At 39.7% G+C, this 18,337-nt stretch overlaps 1 protein-coding gene and 1 long non-coding RNA gene across 17 annotated transcripts in view; one reads left to right on the top strand and one right to left on the bottom strand.

Moving 5' to 3' along the window:
• The window catches only part of Itprid2 (ITPR interacting domain containing 2), an 86,420-nt gene that overhangs the window by 23,639 nt on the left and 44,444 nt on the right, over nt 1-18,337 (bottom strand). For 2 of the 3 annotated variants that reach the window (XM_052726208.1, XM_052726209.1), the window contains exons 3-10: nt 13,161-13,427; nt 12,834-12,879; nt 9,517-9,566; nt 8,614-8,670; nt 6,769-6,808; nt 6,584-6,682; nt 5,188-5,396; nt 3,749-4,398 (exon numbers count right to left, since the gene is read on the bottom strand). In XM_052726208.1, coding sequence (XP_052582168.1) covers nt 3,749-4,398; nt 5,188-5,396; nt 6,584-6,682; nt 6,769-6,808; nt 8,614-8,670; nt 9,517-9,566; nt 12,834-12,879; nt 13,161-13,371 — 1,362 coding nt within the window. In that variant the 5' untranslated portion in view covers nt 13,372-13,427. Of the gene's footprint in view, nt 1-3,748; nt 4,399-5,187; nt 5,397-6,583; nt 6,683-6,768; nt 6,809-8,613; nt 8,671-9,516; nt 9,567-12,833; nt 12,880-13,160; nt 13,484-18,337 lie in introns of those variants that run through there. The other variant, XM_052726207.1, reaches the window with a different exon arrangement.
• Nucleotides 13,707-18,337, top strand: part of LOC128102443 (uncharacterized) — a 140,128-nt gene continuing 135,497 nt past the window's right edge. For 12 of the 14 annotated variants that reach the window (XR_008215411.1, XR_008215409.1, XR_008215404.1 and 9 more), the window contains exon 1: nt 13,707-17,841. This is a non-coding gene — a long non-coding RNA (uncharacterized LOC128102443). The remainder of the gene's footprint in view (nt 17,842-18,337) is intronic. The other 2 variants (XR_008215407.1, XR_008215406.1) reach the window with 2 other exon arrangements.

The raw sequence follows: 18,337 nt of genomic DNA, 5'->3' as shown, positions 1-18,337 counted from the left end.
TCCACTGACCTCACTAATCTCTGTCCACCTATCTGTTCCATGGTAAATGTATGGTGCAGTTAAAAGTTCAAGCCTTACTAATGCCATTTACTGGCTTCTAAAACTTATGTTTTTGCAATTACAAAATAAGGATGAAAACTCTTCTACCACAGTCCTCAAGCCAATCAAAGTAGCTGCAAGTGAACTTTGCAATATGAAGTAGCAATGACCCACGATAGAAGATTCCTCTCAGCCTTCCATCACTGACCATCTCCATCTGACATCATAGGAAGTATGACATCCCTCAGTGAGACAGTGAAAGTCACTGCTGGGAAAGTGGTATCTAAGTGTCAGGAAGATGTCAGGGAGGAAAATGATTGCAAACAACCTTCTTTGTACTAGTCTATGATTCTTTAACTACTTGAAAGTTACCTTAAAGAAAACTGCTATTTTAAAACACACAACACAGTTTGTTCCTACTGTTACATAATTTTTTTTTTTTTAAAAGACTTCAGGTATTTCAGAGTAAAAAAAAAAAAAGCAAGTAACAAGCCCAATGACTATTTGGGACATCAGAGCAGAGATCAATTTTTAGAATTCATATCTTATCTTTAGAAATTAGAGCTAGGACTAGGCATGGTGGGACATGCCTGTAATCTCGATATTTGGGAGACTGAAGCAGGAGAATCAATGTGAGTTCAGGGTCAACCCTCGCTGCACTTGTCTCAAGAAACAAAATTCACAGTCAAATTTGAGGGCCAAAGGAACAATGTAAGCTGTTCCTCAAATACTTTATAGATCTGGAATTGTTTGCATTCAGATGAAAAAAATAAAATAAACCCTAAAACTTAGAAGCTAAAAGCAATAAATTGTATTAGTTAAAACCAAAAATAAGTACAAAGACAGGATTAGAAAGTTACTTTAGGAGCTCAAGAAATATTACAAGTGCACCTAGTAACAACTACATTTAACTGGTTCATTAGCACTGTGAGAGGACCAGCTGGCACAGAGGGGCAGGCTCCCAACACTAATACAGACATACCTTATCCACAAAACATGAGCATTCAATAAGAACACTTGGAACTGTGAACCATTCAGACTTCTGATGTCTAACTCCTTGGAGTTACCATACTATATTCAAGCAAGTCAAAAAAAAAACAACCAACAAACAAAAATTATCCATTGACGCCACTAAGAATTAAAATCCTCTCCCCATACCCCAACCAAAAACTGAGAAAGGGTTTAGAATTTCTGGGTACTCTGGGCATTCAGAAATGTTTTCTCCGAAGGCAAGCTGACTTTGAACTGAAACAGTCTACAGGCTTTTTCACCTTTTTCTTTCTTAACTAGAAGAGACAGACACTTCTCCTAGGCCTGCATCAGTCTTGTCTGTCTGGCTCTCCTCACAGTCAAATATCTTCCCACGTAGGTGCTGGTTCCTGTCACTTCTTACCTCCTGTCTCAGCTGACTAGGCAGCCTCATCCAAAGTACCACAGCGAGCTGCTTCCGTTGAGACCGACCGACCGCTTGGAGAGCTGGCTTTCTGAGAGAAAGAGCTCTAACTTGTATCTGCTTGCCTCTCACACAGGAACAAACACTAGCTACAGCAATCAGACCCCAACCAAAGGGAGTCTCCGAGAGAACTGGTACGAGCTACTCTAGAAGGGATGTAAGTCTGCCTCAGGAGACTGTTCTTTTTGTCTGTTAGTGATTCATATCATGCTTACAAGGAAATGAAAATAACACATTTCCCTGCTTTATCCATTGTTCTATAAGCTTTCTCTGAAGTTCCCAAAGAAAAAAATAGAATTATAGGTTTTCAATGCATATTTTAAATAGATATGAAAAAGCAAGGACTTGTTATGCTTAAAGTTCCTCTATTTACAATAGACAAAGTTGACAGAATAATGTATTTATTTGAGAACATATCTTACTATGTATACCAGGCTACTGGCCCAGAACTTGCTATGTAGCTTCAGTTTGTCTCAAACTCATGGTCATCCTGCCTCAGTTCTCTGGATGCTAGTATTATATACATACAAAACCATTCCTAGTGACAACACACACACACACACACACACACACACACACACACACACACACACACACACACACACACACACACACACCAAATATCTAATATTCCTTAACTATCAGACGTCACAAAAAGGTTCACATTATTTGGTCATTAACTGGTTTTGCCAGCAGAGGGCGCATATGAAAAAGGTCTATGACGAAACTCACCAAACTGCATCTACCATTTTACAGGTGTTATGGACCTCTCGTGAATGTTATCAGAACCCTTTCAAAGAACTGCCCCTTACATTTTTTCTTAGAATTCATGAATTCTTGAAAATCCTAGAAAGCACTAAAAAAGACCTGCCAACCTACTGTTGTCCAAACTGAGTCAACAACATGAAATTTTCAGATAGTGCATAATTTGTATAGGTTTGGATATTGCGGTAGGTGCAGAAGTGTGGGAGCTGTCGGATCTACTCAGCACAGAAGAGTGGGCACGGGAAGGTTTGCACTAGACTTAGTAGTTAGGACTAATTAGACCAAAACAACACACAAGAGAATCAATAGGACAGTTGGAGGTTTTAAAGCAATCATCATAATTCTCTTCCATACTCATTTTACTGAGGCATAAATTACTTTAGAAATTGAAAAAATGGAAATATAAACTACAGGAAAAAGATTTAGGGAAAAGTAGCCTAAAAGAAAAATGTACACTATTCCAAAGAGCTTCTTCTAGTCCCCTTTCATTTTACTCTTTAGCTATAATTAACATTTAATAATTCCAAAAACCACCAAACAAACAAACAAAAACATAAAAAGCTCAATCAACAACTGAAATTTTGAAATGAGTAAAAAAATCTTCACTAATGTGACTGGTACAAAACTCAGCTAAGAGAACATTATGGGCACCATTACTTATTCTGTTCTTCAATGGCAGAAAATGTGATTCTAAAACTAGACAAGCTATTACCAAAGCAAATCTTTCGTATTTTTAATAGGAAAAGTGGGATATTGTATTATGTATGGCCACAACTCATAGACCTCAGTTTCTTCCTGTGTAACATGACACAGCACTTTTCCATGCAGCATCCTCAGGCCAAGCAGCGGTCCCTCCAGTATTGCAGGTGCCTACCCCAGACCACATAGCTGAATCTCTAGTCTATCAGTCCCTGTAGTCTAGAAGAGCTCTAGATGAATCTCGTGAGTATTTTTCCTTCTTGAATTCAAATTCTATGTTAACTAGCAAGAGAATTACTCAGTAAAATAACAAGTCACCAAATGTTGATCTGGGCTTACAAACCCCACTAGGCAGCCTTCCAGAACCCTTCCTCTCAGGCACACGACATCACCACTATCTATCCACAAGCTGCCTGCACCCTCACTGGGACCCTTTAAGACTAAATATCACATCTGTTTGGTTTCTGCATTTTCACTATTATGCAATACTGATTTGGATTTGCATGTACACTCTCAAAGCTCTCTCTGACATCAAAATCTTAGGCTTGAGGTAAAAACAGTTGCAGATAAAGTGTCATCTGGGAAACGACAGTCTGGCCTGAGGGGCCCCACAGCACACAGTTCTACAACCAACTTTTGGTTTGTGAAGCACACAAGAAAGTCAACACAAAGACAAGTTTCCGTAGTTATGAATCTGTTAGCAGCCTCCCTCCTCTCTCGGTTTTACACACTTTCTGGAGCTTTTCTTCCTGGCTCTTTACTTAACAAGTGGTCTCAGGGACTCTGACCTACCTCTTCCATCTCGAAGGAGTCTTTCTGCTGCGTCATTATATTTCTTATGAACGGGATTGCCAGTGGTGCACAGGGCTCTTTGTCACTTGTGGACGCGTGGGCATTTCTCAGCTCGCAGTGCCTAGACATGTTGACATCACAACCTAAGTCAGATTCCGGAACAGCAGGAGTTTCTTTGCTTTGTTCACTTTCCTTCTTGTGGCTGATGTTCCTGTCTGCTTCCTCAGAGAGTCTGTCGGCATCAACACTGTCTGTGATGGTCGACGAACTTCCTGAGACTTCTTCTGTAACTGTAGCCAGTGTAGAAGAGGACTCCTTCTTCTTCATAACCTTCTGCAACTTGGGGTCATTCTTGCTGCCACTGTCCTCAGCCAGCGAAATGCTTAGACTCTTTCCTTTCTCACCAGCGGGGGAAGGGCTCCCTTCTTTCTCTGTCTTATCAACACATAAGTTCAGTTTGGATAGTGTTTTCATCAGACGGTTGGCAGTGTTGCTTCGAGTTAGGGGAGGAGGGGAATCTGTTGCCTCCTTGGTGGAGGTCACTGAGGACATACTTCCAATTCTCTGCAGGGGTGTCCCAGAGACTTGGGAATACAAAGAAGAGAACGCATTGGCCACAGTAGTAAGCACCTCAATTTGACGGAAACGGCCTACAAAAAAAAGAGAAAGAAATTATATGTTTCTGGTATATGTACCTATAGTAAACAAATTCTATGCTCATATTATAGGTACATACAGTAAACACATGCTGTTTAGAATTCTACTAACTGAATTTAGATCCCAAATATTATGAAATCATTTTTTCTAAGTGAACATTTAAATCTCTACATTCATAGAATAGGAAAGAAGATTTTTATTGTGAACATTAGAATTTATACTCTAAAAAAATTAGAAATAAGCACAAAAAATGATGATAGTACTGAACATGAGAGAACTAGCGACTGATCCCTAGTTATGATTTATTGTTTGGTCATGAGCTCCATTAAGACTCTTCCAAATGCTGTCCTAAGAAAACACAGCAGCATATATTTTACACTGATCCATAGACAACCTTGGAGGAATCCTGTTTTTAAAGACCACTTAACAGAGAAAAAAGCAGAGATGGGTGAAAAGAACCCACCTGGCCAAGGTATTTTAGATTTACAGAAAAGCACCTGAAATAGACTGATTTTTCATTTAAAATGAACAAACCCCTCCCCCCACTTCTTTTTTCTTGAACAAATGCAATTTAGAGATAAATAAAAGGTTCTGCAAATAAATTATGATGAGTTAATGGGGATGGAGGGATGGAATAATCTCTATAAATAGGATAATTAACTCAGAATGAGTAGAAGAGCTATTCTATTATTAACCTTATTTTTAAAATGTCAGGTGCTAAAACAAAGATCTGGCCTAGAGGCTAAATTTTTAAAACAATGCACTAACATCAAAAGCCTTACTTGTCAAAGCATAATTTGGGTTCTCTACTTCCATCCGTTGCATTTGCGCACTCAAAAATACTTTAATGTCTATGCCTCTGGCAAAGGATGAGGAATTAAAAAACCTGGAAGGAATTTTAGAAGCAATATCTGGTTCATCTCGTCCAAATCCAAGATTATACAGAATTTCTTCAGGATCTTCTTCATAAAGCTCCAGCAGCTCTGAAACACTACAACGAATGAAGACGAACAGAAAGATGTAACATGAGCTTGTAGTCCACAGCGCATTGTCACAAACCCCACAGTTCCAGCTTCATTCCCTCAGTTTCTGTTCTTTACATCAATATCTGTTCCAATATCTTCCGATACTGTACACTCCCTTAGAAAGGACAGAGAGGTGCATGTTCTCAGAGTGCCAGTGCTGGACAAACAGAAACTAAAGTCCCAACACCTAATCCCTAAGAAACAAAACAAACCTTCTAAGGGATTCCTCACCTTATTTTCTTGGTCATTTTAAAGGGATTCTCCAGTAAAGCAATCCAGTTAAAACAAACCAAGCATGGTAAGAAAAGAACAGACTGATGGGAAGATGGAAAGGAAAAACATCTGAGGAAGTTGGTATAGCTTCGGTACTGAGGAGCCAGCTGTGAAACATAAGCTTGGCAGACATTTTTTGTCTTAGAAGAGGCAACTATCTTAGAAGAAGCAATGAAGGAGACAAAGGGGTCAGAAAGCAGGGGAGGAGCCTCCTGCTCTCTCTTCCCATATCCACTCAGGAAGGAGGAAGAATAAGGTGAGGAGGATATAGGTTACATAAAGGGAAACTCGTGCTCTCGATCTGCTGGCCATTCAACATTACCATACCCTCTCACTCCAGTGATAATCCACGCTTTCTGGGCCTCGATAAGGGACTAAGAACATTAGAGAGGGAACTGGTAAGGAGGATGGTTATACCTGCTTCAAAGAAATGTGCCTAGGTCATGATACAATAATTTGTACTGCAATTTAAAAACTGGTTCCACAGGCCCACGTAGTTGATTTAACAAACATTTTAGATTGGTTTAACACGCTGAAAACAAATTTAGCCTTAAATTATCAAGCTTCTAATTAGGGAGGTTTATGCTGATTTCTATGTCAGAGTTACTCAAGGCTCTCAGAGAGGGGAGTTTTGGTTCTTTCCAAGTAGAAGTTACCCCAATATGGAGTTTCTCTTTCCAGATGCTCACATAACTTTAACCAATCATTACTAGATTCCAGCACTGTTGTGAACATAGCTACTGCTTTTTATTTGCTTAGTTACAGGTGTTGTTGAAACACTTTGGGTTCCCTTTGATTCATACTCTTCAGCATCAGATCAGAGAGTGGAAGGTGATAGGTCCCCTTAACACCATGTAAGCGCAGTCTCACCAGAACTCACCTTGACACTGTACCACTGCTTTTCCCAGACCCAGTAGAATTCATACTTCTCCCTTTCTGATGAAACTGTAGTCTTCTCTCTTTGGCCAAGATATTGTTGCTGTAAATATAGTAAGATACTTTCAAACTTGATTCTCTATAATCCTTTTCTCTTTTAGAAAGAAGCAGAACCAAACAGGTACATACCAGTTTTCCACTTGAGCACCAGGTTCATGGAGGTGATTGGCTACAAATGAAAAATGAATAAACGGAGGGCACAGTCGTTAGAAGGACAATGGCACAATTATGGAGAAGATAGGTTATCTATATTGTCACAGTTGACTTGTTAAATGTCCACTATTGAAACTCCTGTACAGAGAGGCAAGAACTGGACCAGCAGCTTTGGGAGGCTGCTTGTACTTTCTGGCAATGCAAAACTACTCCTATTTGAGTGTTTAAAAATAAAAAGATTTATAAATAATCAATTAAATTTCTGGATCAGGCTGAAGAGTAATAAGGAAGACAAATAGCATATGCTGGTGTATGAAGTACTATCAAATTTCAAAGTTGTTAACCAAGAATATCTTAAAAGCAAATGTGACTGGGCACCATTAAGTGGAACCATAATATGCACATATTTCTTATGTGTTTTTAAAGTTAGTGCCAGCCTTCAGGACAATATGAAACGCTCTATACCTTTCGATGTAACATCTCCTTTAAAAAAACATCCTCTCAACTTTATCCTAGATTAACAAGGACAAAGCAAATAGAAGCCAACGTTTAGAATTTTACCATACTTATAGAAAAATAAAACAAGTGAGTTTAATAACAAAAATGTCCACTTCAGCAGTTAACTTTTTCATTTCTGATGTACAGAATGGTGAGAATTTTTTTTGCTTCTTTGTACATCCTACCGATAATATTGTTTGATATCGTGACCCAGGCAACTATGAAAGGCATCAAAAGCTGCTTACAGGGATGCGGACAAGCATCTTAATAAGGTGTTGATGGGATTTTTAAGGGCACTAACTTGAAAGAAGGAAGTTAAAGTTTTTGTTTTTTCTTGAAAAACGCATTGACAGAGATAATGAAAATATTCGTATTTTAAACTTTCTGAACGTTCTAATGCTAGAATGTTCTAAATAAGTAACTCAGCTTACAAATGGAGTTAAAGTAGCAAAGGATCAAGGAGACTAAATTCAGTGGATAAATTCACTCTTCATAAGCTTCTACTTTTTAAGCATTTATCAAAAATCTTTAGTTCTTTGTAAGAGTTACCAGTAACCTATTCTAACTAATGAAATAAAATAAAATTAATTTGGATTCGAGCATGGTGGCTCATACTCACAATCCCAGCACCAAAGAGGCAAGAGCCAAACAACCATGAATTTGAGGTCAGCCTGAGGCTACACGGGGAATTCAAGGCCACTATTCCTACACAGTGCAAGATCTGTCTCAAAACAAAGTCAAAGCCCTACCTTTCATAATAACAACAAAATCGTTTTAAAAAGAGAAACCTAACTTTATATACTGGGAAGCTTTATTAGGAACCAACAAAGAATTTAACAACATGCTTTTGCAGTACTGAAGCACCCTGAAATAGGCACCAGCATAATGATCTAACTTCTAACTCTATTTGGTCTTTGTGTTTTATCTTTAACTGTCAGGAAGACGAGTGAAAATATAAGGAGAAAGACAAACCACAGCTGTAAGTGTGACATGGGTCCACTTCCCCAAACTAAAACTAAGCTTCAACTTAGTTTTCTCCTGCATAAATATTTAAGCTCCTGTCCCTCTTTGGGACAGTCTTCCTCTCATTTATGTCACCATAGTTTTGTCACCAACAAAGTTCCTCTAAGCATTTAAGTCAGGCGAGATGTAGCTATGGTATTTCAGAGGTGTCCAGGAAAGAAAATCCTACAAGTTAGAACAGTGAAAGTGACCCATTGTCAAGACCGTTAAGTGATCGGAGAGCTCTGGATCTGATAGTCTTTACTACATTTCTTAAGATAAACAAAACTACTGAAAGATACAGTTCCTCAACAAACAGACCTTCAGCTCCCAGCGACAAGTCATCTTCGAAGCTTCCTCCATTTCTCCCAAGCACACCTAGAGCAAAGTGTAAAATTAAGAAACCATACTGTCATGCTCTGCTCTTCCCCATTCTCCATTATTGTACAAAGTCGTTAATTAAACAAGTCGACCAAGACCAAGCGAAATATTTCACAAACCACAGGAAAATATCTCAAACCTGAATACACTCAAAAGCTATTAAGATTGTCATTTCAAGAAGAAGCAAACAAGCCTTTTCTCTGTTGTACAGAAATGACGTCTGTGGCCAGGAAAAACTTCCAGAATTCAGGGGTTATACTTTATATTTCTTATGCCTCTGAAGATATTTGATTAGACAAAATACTTTACCGAAGAGTTCCATAGAAAGCCAGGTCCTGAAGCAATCATTCCTTTTACATCTTCATGTTACATCAGGGTCTCAAGCTTTGTTTTCCCGACACTGTAAATGCTTTTTATTCACCTTGTCATTACTTGTGCATTCTTGTTGTACTTTGAACTTGAGAATTTTGTCTTGCACAGGTGTTAAAATTTCAGGTGTGGCAATTTCAGTTAAAGAGCAAAGAAATGCTACACTAAAGTTAACCTTGTTCACTCATTATGAATTTTCTTTATATTTACATATCATAGTCTATATTTAATCAGCCTTTATAATATCTAACTGGGCAATAAGAATATAAGTACGACATTGTGAAGCGCTTTGGGAAACACAGTTACTTAATGTTACTATTCTTTTATGGCTTATGACAATATTTTCCCTTTGGCTTCTAGCTCAGAATGGCGCATTTTATAAACAGGAGCCTCACTTGTGTAATTCACACACACAGTTTCACCTAAAGGACTAAAGAAGATTCTCAGCTCTGAAAAAAGCAAATTTCCTCTTACCCTTCAGTGCTCCACTGCTCTGCTCATCCAGTGAGGCTCCCAAAGGGGTGCTGCAATCACAGAAACACAGAAGCCTCAGTCTTCTGGAAACCCATCTGGGGAACTGTCACTGCACAGCTTCACTTCAGGGTTAGAGCTAAGCAAGCATCTTAATCAACTTAGCGGGCGCTCCTCCCCAAACACCAGGAATGTGAGTGCCTTACATAAGTAAGCTGTCCTTCTAAGCAAATACGTGTTGTCAAGTCAGGTCACCAGCAGTGACTTAATCACAGGTCTGCTCGGCAGTAATTAAAAGCAGGAATGGCAAATCGCACATGATATAAATTGTTATTTTCTTTGCAAAAACGGGGGGTGGGGTGGGGTGGGGGTGGATATAATGACAAAAGGCTAAGGAATTGTTTCACTCAATCCCTTCTGCTGAAACAAACCAAAACCAAACAACCAAACAAGCAAGAAAACAAAAACAACAGGATTAGAAGAAAACGAAATTTCAGTGGTAAGCAACTTAATTTAGTAACACAAACAGTTACAGGAGTTGGGAAATAAGCTCAAGGGTTCCTTAATTCTTTCTTACCTGTCGATGGAGCTGGCAGTCCAGACTACTACCTAAGCAGCTGCTCTTTACCTCAACAAAAGCCTTTCTCATAAACACAGAGAAGCCTGAGAGTCACTTTCTGCTTTTAAACTTAAGAAAAAAAAAAGTGACACATTTTCATCACTTAACTTTGGAAAGTCCTCAACTCAGCCTGGAGGTCAGAGTGAAGGATCAGCCAACGCTGGTTGATTCTCTCCTCTTTTTGTAGTTCAAGCACAAATGTCTCAGAATTGGTTTTCAATTAAGAGATGTCTTTACTTTTCTCGAGACAACTTAGTTTTGTGACTTGAGTCACAGGAACATTCTTTGATTCTGGAGGTTCTATTCTGTGATACAAACTTTAGTTTTCAGTGACAGTTCCTGTTAACAGTCTATCTCAGAAGTGGGATCTATCCTGGAAGCTATCTGTTTTAAAGAAATGCTACTGAATGCCAATTAAAAGTGCAAGCAAATACATAAACAAGGTAGTTCTTTGAAAATTAGTGTTTTTGAGATGTAGAAGGATCATGAGCAAGTACCATATGGGAACTGATAAAACCTTTAATTCTAGGGTTTTGCATACATTTCAATGACGCTCTAATTTATGTCATTAAGAAACTGGTTTTTTCTCCTGATGGCTCTTTTCTTAGTTGGGCCCAAACACTGTATTTCTGTGTCCACAGCTGCCTGTGATGTTCTGCAAATGAGGCAGAATGGAACTGGCCCCCTTCTTCAAAAGCACCTTCTCCTCACTACCCTCCTCCAAATCCCATCAGAATCATTACTGCTTCCTAGGCATTGCTTTAGTCAATTTGGTTGGTGAAAAAAGAAATAGTTATCAGAATGAATAAAGACTCCATCAGAGAAGGGAAAGTATGACATCTTCACTCAGGATATGAATAGCAATGGGAAAACGGAGCATTGCAAGGAAGGGAAATACTGTCCTTCAAATCATTTGCAAATAATATACAAAACACATTAACACTCAACTCTGGGAAGGACCCCACATTGCTATTAAAAAATACAGTTGCAAATATCATAGCAGTCAAATCTACAACAGACTAGCCCACATTAAAAGATTCCGTGTTCCAACTTTCCCAGGCACAAATGAATAAATACTGCTTGTGTATTGAATAGGGGTGACCATCGGAACAACAAAGAAGTCTATGAGAGGAGGACAGAAGGCTCCAGAAGCTGTGCACATTAAGTTTAGCAATGAAACTTCTGGAATTTTCTGGACTGAACTTGTGTCCTGGTCAATGTCAGCATTCTCTTACTTGCATTTACCTGAAAGATGTATTTATTTCCTGTCTACTTGATACGATTCCTTCTACAATCCCAATTCCTATACATCATTTTTTAAATGTGATTTTTCTCTTCTTCTTACATTAAAAAAAAATTCATTAGACCTGTTTTGAGGATAAGGCAAAAGTGTATCCAGGAATGGATTTTAAATCCAGACCAAGATGTAAACTTTAAAGACTTGAACAAAAGCAAGGATAGACTACCCTCTTCACTCCTCAATGGAGAAATCTCAAAGATACTGCTTTGTAAGATCTCTCATAACACATTTTGAAGATGCACATTTAAAATTTCAACCTTTCAATTTCACACCATTCTGATGCCAACCCCCTGGCACACTACTGTGCTTTGTAAAGGTCATATTCTTGTAATTCAGAAATCAAAGGGGTAAACTAAGCTGGTTGTTAACCTAAAGATGTCTTGAAGCAATGTATTTGCCTCTGTGCATCTTTAAAAGGAACATCTATACATCCCATAATATTTCAGAGACGTCCATGACACCACTAACAAAAGTAAAAAAAAAAATTCCGCAGTCAACAATCAGTATGGCTCCAACTACTCAAGTCACTAAAACAGAGGCAGCCAATATTCTATCTGTCTTTAGGGGACAAACATTACTACCATATATAAGAATCACCTTCCAAAATAAAAAACAACGAAATAATCCCTAGGGCAAACATAACTTGAAAAGGCAATAGTATGCCCAGCAGCAAACGCCAACAGAAGTTTAAAAGCTATAGTCTTTACACAGATTTTTCAAAGAGCAAATAAACTGGAAAAAGATAAAAGTGAAACACATTTCACTATAGTCAGATTTACTTGCAATACAACCCACCCTCTGTATTTTATCAAACATTTTTGTGCCGGTTGCCACAGCCTGTAACACAGACTCATGCAGTCTGAATGCCTTCAAAGCCCCATTTCCTTCTTCGAATTCCAATGCCATCTGACAAACCCGTGTCCAAGGAGTTAAACTCCAAGGACCAAGCTGGCTAGTTTTAATAGCTCCCCAGAGAGACTCAAGGCACACAACCCAAATTAAAGCCCGGTTAGTGTAGTTAAGTAAATTAAATTCGTCTAAAACACGTTTGAAAGGAAAATGATTCCGTGCCAGATATGCAGATGCCAAAATAAAAACATCCTACGAAACATCAGAATTCTTTCAAGAAATGCCACGACCAGCCAAAGTAGCATCACCATGACCTGTTTTAGCTTCTGATCTGATGCTGACATCATACTCGGGCTGCTAAACTTTACAGTTCTAACTGTAAAGTTAACTCAGTCACAAATAATCAGAGGCCACAACACTTCCAGTTCTAATCGCTTCAAGAAGGAAGCTATCGGCCGGCTCACTTTCCGGTTTCTAGCTTAAAGCCGCCACGGGACCCAAAGACACTGCCGATTCCCTCGCTTCTCCCCAGACAACTCGAGCAGGACTCACCGGCAGTCTTTGAGCCATATTGCGATCTTTTCGTTGGGCACGTTTCCTGCGGAGCAGAGCGAAAGGACAGCTCGTTAGGGACCCCCAAAAGTACTCAGAGGCTGTGCCATCCTGACACTCCCTTGCAGGAGAATCCGCCAGGGGCAACCGGCAGCCTCGGGGAGCCTTCCGGGCGCCCGACCCAGGGGAGACAGCCGGCAGCCAGGTGCACATGCTGGCGCTAGAGCGCCGATCACGCGCGCGTTTAAAGGTCGGGGGGCGTCGGGTCCCCGCGCCCGGTGGCACGGAGCACGCCACCTCCCCGCCCGCACGTCCCGGCGCACCGACCTCGCCCCGCGGCCGCCGGCAGCTTCGCTCCGGGGAGGTCCTCCTCGTCGTCCTCGTCCTCGTCCTGCGTCGTAGCCTCTGTGGACAGATCCTCCGTCTCCGACGCCTGCCAGGAGCTGCGGCACTTGGCCCAGGCCTTCCTCCTGCGACTCGCCACTTGCCACTCCAGTTCCTCCTCCGCCTCTGCCGACGCCGTCAGGGGTCGGTTCATGGCCGCACCGGGGGCTCCGCGGGCCCAGCCCGAGCCTGCGCGGGACACGGCGGCGGCTGCGGGGACCCCCGCCGCTGCTGTCAGCGCCCAGCCGGGCAGGGGGCCCGGGGGGGGGGGGGGGAGCGGGAGCGGGCGCCGCAGGAGGAGGGGACAGGGAGGGAGGGAGGGAAGGAAGGGAGGGAGGGGCGGAGGGCCGGCGCTTCACGTGAACCCGGCCTGGCGGGGCGCAGGAGCGCGAGTGGCTCCGGCAAGCGCGGTAGGCGCCGGGCGCCAGGCCGGCCCGACCCCGCCCACTCCAAGACCGGGCCCGCCCCGCCCCCTGCCTAGCCCCGCCCCCTGCCTAGCCCCGCCCCCCGCCAGACCCAGTCCAGCCCCTCATAGCTGTGCGCCCCGCCCACGAAGGAGGTCACGCCCCCTTCCGGTGGCTGTCTTGCTGGGAGCAGAAGAGGCGAGTCCTGGCGGGGCTTGGCCTGACAGGCCCGGAGCCGAACCGCCCCTTTCGCGGTTGGCTCAGGAAAGAGCCAGATTTGTTTGTTTGTTTGCTTGTAGCTTTTCCTTCTCTCAGCTCCTCGCTCATCCAGAAATAGAGGTAAAGTGCCCAGGCCAAGTCTCATAAAACGCCCCCGCGTGCGAACAAGTGACTGGGCTCCTGAGACCTATTCTTTGAGGCGTTGCTTCAGTGTGGGATGCCTGAGGGGTTGGGCAAGGATGAAAGAAGCCGGAGATTGTAGTGTCCAAGTGTAAAAGCTTCCCCTGGTGCTGCTTGCACGCTTGAGGAACGTGCGTCCTGGCTATGCGAGGTGTGAACTGGGCTGAGAGAGAATGGACATACCACATGGAAGCTGCTGACAGGGAAAAAATGACCTGGAAAATGGAGAAATAGCTAACTGCTTGGGTTTGGGGCTAGGAGATGCGACAAGAAGCAGATAGTGCCAAGGTTCTGAAGTAGCTTTTAAATGACCTTCGGCATCCCCCTTTAACATATTTTTATCCCTTATGAGAAAAAAAAAGATTCAAATTCTATCCAGAATGAGACAAAATGTGACATATCAAGCAATGAACATCCTCTGTCATGTTATTTCTAAGCTATCTACACTTAATATAGGTTTCCGGTAATTTATTGTGAAAACAAAGTTAGATGCTTGTTTTGGTCTTACCTTTACGGAAAAAGAACACTTTTACATAATTAAAATTTTAAGGAAGAAATTTTCTACTTGAAATAGATATTTACAGTTAATAAAATTTCAATTTAAATGTGCTTTAGTAAGCAAGGGAAATAATTTTTGGAAACTTGTTCTTGAGGTGTAACGGTATCTAGTTTTCTGTGCATGCACTTTTAAAAGAGCACCTTGACCTTCTTGTCTTTGTTCTTCCCTGTCTTCTTTCTAGCATGATCTGATAGTTTCCAATATATCATTATTTATTGTTGGAAACAACAACTCCTGCTGGTTTATCAATATCCCCAAGATCGAAGCCAAAATCCAGTCTGGCTTCCCAAAGCCATCACAGTATTATCCCCTTCACTTATGGTGAAACATCAAGGGAGTTAGAAGGATGCTTCTGGTATCTCAGTGGCTTGATCTTTCACTAGTAAAGAATCTCTTAGTTCTTAATATATCTTAGACTTTCAGGAGTTCTATATTAAGGGTGAAGCTAACTCTTCAGTATCCTTCCAAAGCAGCTGCCTGTGGAAAGATGAGACAGATGAAGAGGAGGTGCCCGGAGAACTGTTGGTGGGGTTGGTCAAATGCTGCAGAGTGTACTGCCTCATAGTTTTATCCAGGACCTTGTTGGATATTGTCCCATCCATTTGCTGTCTCCGGCTTCCGTTCTGTCATAGCCATGTACTATTGCTGGCTCTTTTTCCTTGACTTGTAATTCATTCCTATTCTGCCTAATACCTGAATGGACAGACCAGCTGATCCAGAATTTCTTCACTGTTGTTCCACCAGTCATGATCATAACCCACTAACAGTTCCTTGATATGACAGAATGTACACACCATTTATTGGGGTACTGAATTATGCAGCAAATAATAGGACTGGATCCAGACAATATGTTTAGTTTACCAGCCACATTGTAAACATGAGAGATTATGGAACAGATTTTAATATCATTCTTGTACTCCTAATACAATACTTATTCTACATGGAATACTGACTGCTTGAGGTAAGTTGTCTATTTGTAATTGTTCTTTTTCAAAGGAGACAGACTAGGGATATGTTTGTTTTGTGTTTTTTCACCAATGCATATTATTTTTAATTAGTTTTGTTTGCGTTTTTAGATAGCAAAGAATTCTTAGAAAAGGGAATAATGAAGTATAGCTTATATTTGCAAGTCATTCAACCACAATCAAAGAAAAAAGGGAGTAAACCAGGAAGTAGAATTAGAATAAAGTATAGCAATTATTGACTCTACAGTAGCAGAAATATTTTATTTTACATTGCAAAACTTAATGGAGAGTGATAAAAGTATATCTCCTTGAGAAGAACATCTATCAGACAGCATTTGTGTGGTCAACTCTGAGGTTATTTTTAATGCCCAAAGTATTTGATTTATTCAATAATATATGCTAAACCTGAGGTATGTTAAGGCATTGGTGGTTGTTTTCCAAGCAAGTACCCTAGGCTAAACCAGTTGCAAAATCTGCATTGCTTAAAAATATTGTCTAGGTCATTGATGCTTATGAAGAATAGAAATACAGTTATATTAATATGGACAATGTCAATAGACAATATAGAGTGGAAAGGGGAAGGCCTTTGATATCAGACTAAAGTTGAATGTTTTACTTCTCTCTGGATATCACTTTGTTCATATGTGAAATTGCAATCATAAATACCTTCCCAAGTTAATGTGAGGGTTACACAAAATTAAGTAGATGTTCACTAGGGCTATTGCAGTTACTATGTTGCAAGAGATAAAAAAGTCAATTTCATATGGAAGAAATTACTCTAATACTAATGAATAGCTTCTATTTCCATTTTATGAAGATATTTTATACATTATAGTAAGTTTAGGATAGAACAAAAAGCATATTATGGTTAAATAAAATTTTAGGTGAAAAAGCTTCAGTAATAAGAAATATATGATATCATGTAAAATTTCTTAACAAAGGCCTCAAATTAGAAAACAAGATTTATTTTGGTGCTAGTTACTTTGAAGCCTTTTGATTCTAGTTAAGATACTGTTTCGTTTATATCGATGAAATCAAAATTTTATTCAAAATCTGATCTGAGATGGAAGAATTATAGTTATATCAAATAATTTTTCTTTTTTGGTGATAACACTACATACTGTATTACTGTTTCTCCACTTTCTTCTATTCCAGCTCAATCCCAATATTAAAAGCTTGGGCAATCCTTAAAACATATTTTATGTGAGACTGATGTAGTGCATACTGCACAAAGGAGGCACCTTCAGGGTTTATTCTAAACAAACGTGACAATTTGGGTTAGCTCAATAATGCTAAAATTCATTTCAAAAGAAGAGCTTGTGGTTCCCTCAACATCTATTAGCATTTCCAGTGATAGTAGTGGGAAAATTCCCAAATAGAATAAAAAAGAATTGAAGGAAAATGTCATCAATAAGAATAAATTCTTCAGAAATACCCAATGATTTATTTATAAAACAAGTATAATAAAAGAACTCTGCTGAAAGATAGTCTGACTTTGGTCAGTTCTTTGATCTATTCCAGTAAGCTATTATTAATCATTAAAATATATTTTGTTTTAGTATTTCTAGTTATTGTACATATTTTAGAGAGATAAAATCTTATCAGGTATACAACTCAAGCCTGTTATTAGACTTTCTAGACTAGTTTAAAAAAATCAATAATTATTGGAACTTTCCTTATTGGAACACTAGTATAGCACAACCATCTGCTACTTTTATTTTCCTTTTTTTTTTATCAAGTACACATCAAAGGGAAAGGTGTAAATACCACTTGAAAACTGCTTTACATATTATTTATTCAACAGGCAAGTCGTATGTTATACACATTGGAGGCTTGCCAGTTTTATCACTTGCTCTCAGGTCACAATTTCATGTTTATAGAACACTAGATTTACCCTTTCTACAATGAATTTGTAGCCACTTCTTTTTTTCCCCACTGACTCAGTTCTCTACTGTTTCTGAGCAGCAGGTAAGAATGCCATCTAGTCTTCAACCACAATGGAGAAGCAAGATCTTATAACAGAATAAATAAACTTCATTTGGTTTGGTTTGTGAATTCATAAAACAGCTCAAAGGAGACTTTGGAATCTCCTTACTGGACATATGGGAAAGCCAAAATATTTGTAATTCATCTGTGAAGCCTAGATTCTCAAGTTTGAATTCACCTCTTTTCTTTTTCTTCTCAGTCTTGCCGTAAAATGTTGCTTTTCAAGATCTCCGACATCTCGAACCATGCAAGTTTTACAGAGGTGTATGGATCTATATCATCTGCTCACTTTATGCCAGTACTTGCTGTGGGTAAGACTTTTTTGGTTGCAGTATATCACAAAACAGGATAACGTCTTAAGTTCACAAGTGTTAACATCGTACTGTAATGTGATCAATTTTTTGATATACATTTTCTTCCTAACTTGTTTATTTCCAAACACTTGTACTTTATATATGATTGCTTTTTCAATAAAACCAGTTAGAACTTAAAAAATTTACTATACATAGATTTAGAATTATGTATTTCTATATAAAACTTTCTTTGTACCTTTTATAAAAATGAAAGAAAACAGGTTAGTGCCTGGATATACCATATATCAATCTAGTACTGATATATTTGAAAAGTTTTATGAGGACAGTGTTCATAATGGTTGTTTCCCATGTGAGCATTCATGAGCATGTGCACTGAACCCACACACATACATACACACACACACACACACACACACACACACACACACACACACACATGCACAATATATTTTTTAAAGAAAATCATTTCTTTGACATTCACCTGATCCTAAAT

The sequence above is a fragment of the Peromyscus californicus genome, unplaced genomic scaffold (genome assembly GCF_007827085.1).
Source record: "Peromyscus californicus insignis strain IS unplaced genomic scaffold, ASM782708v3 Scaffold_7__1_contigs__length_154581171, whole genome shotgun sequence".
NCBI classification, from domain to species: Eukaryota; Metazoa; Chordata; class Mammalia; order Rodentia; family Cricetidae; genus Peromyscus; species Peromyscus californicus.
Note: the sequence above shows the minus strand (reverse complement) of the source record. Positions and strands in the feature narration are given on the sequence as shown.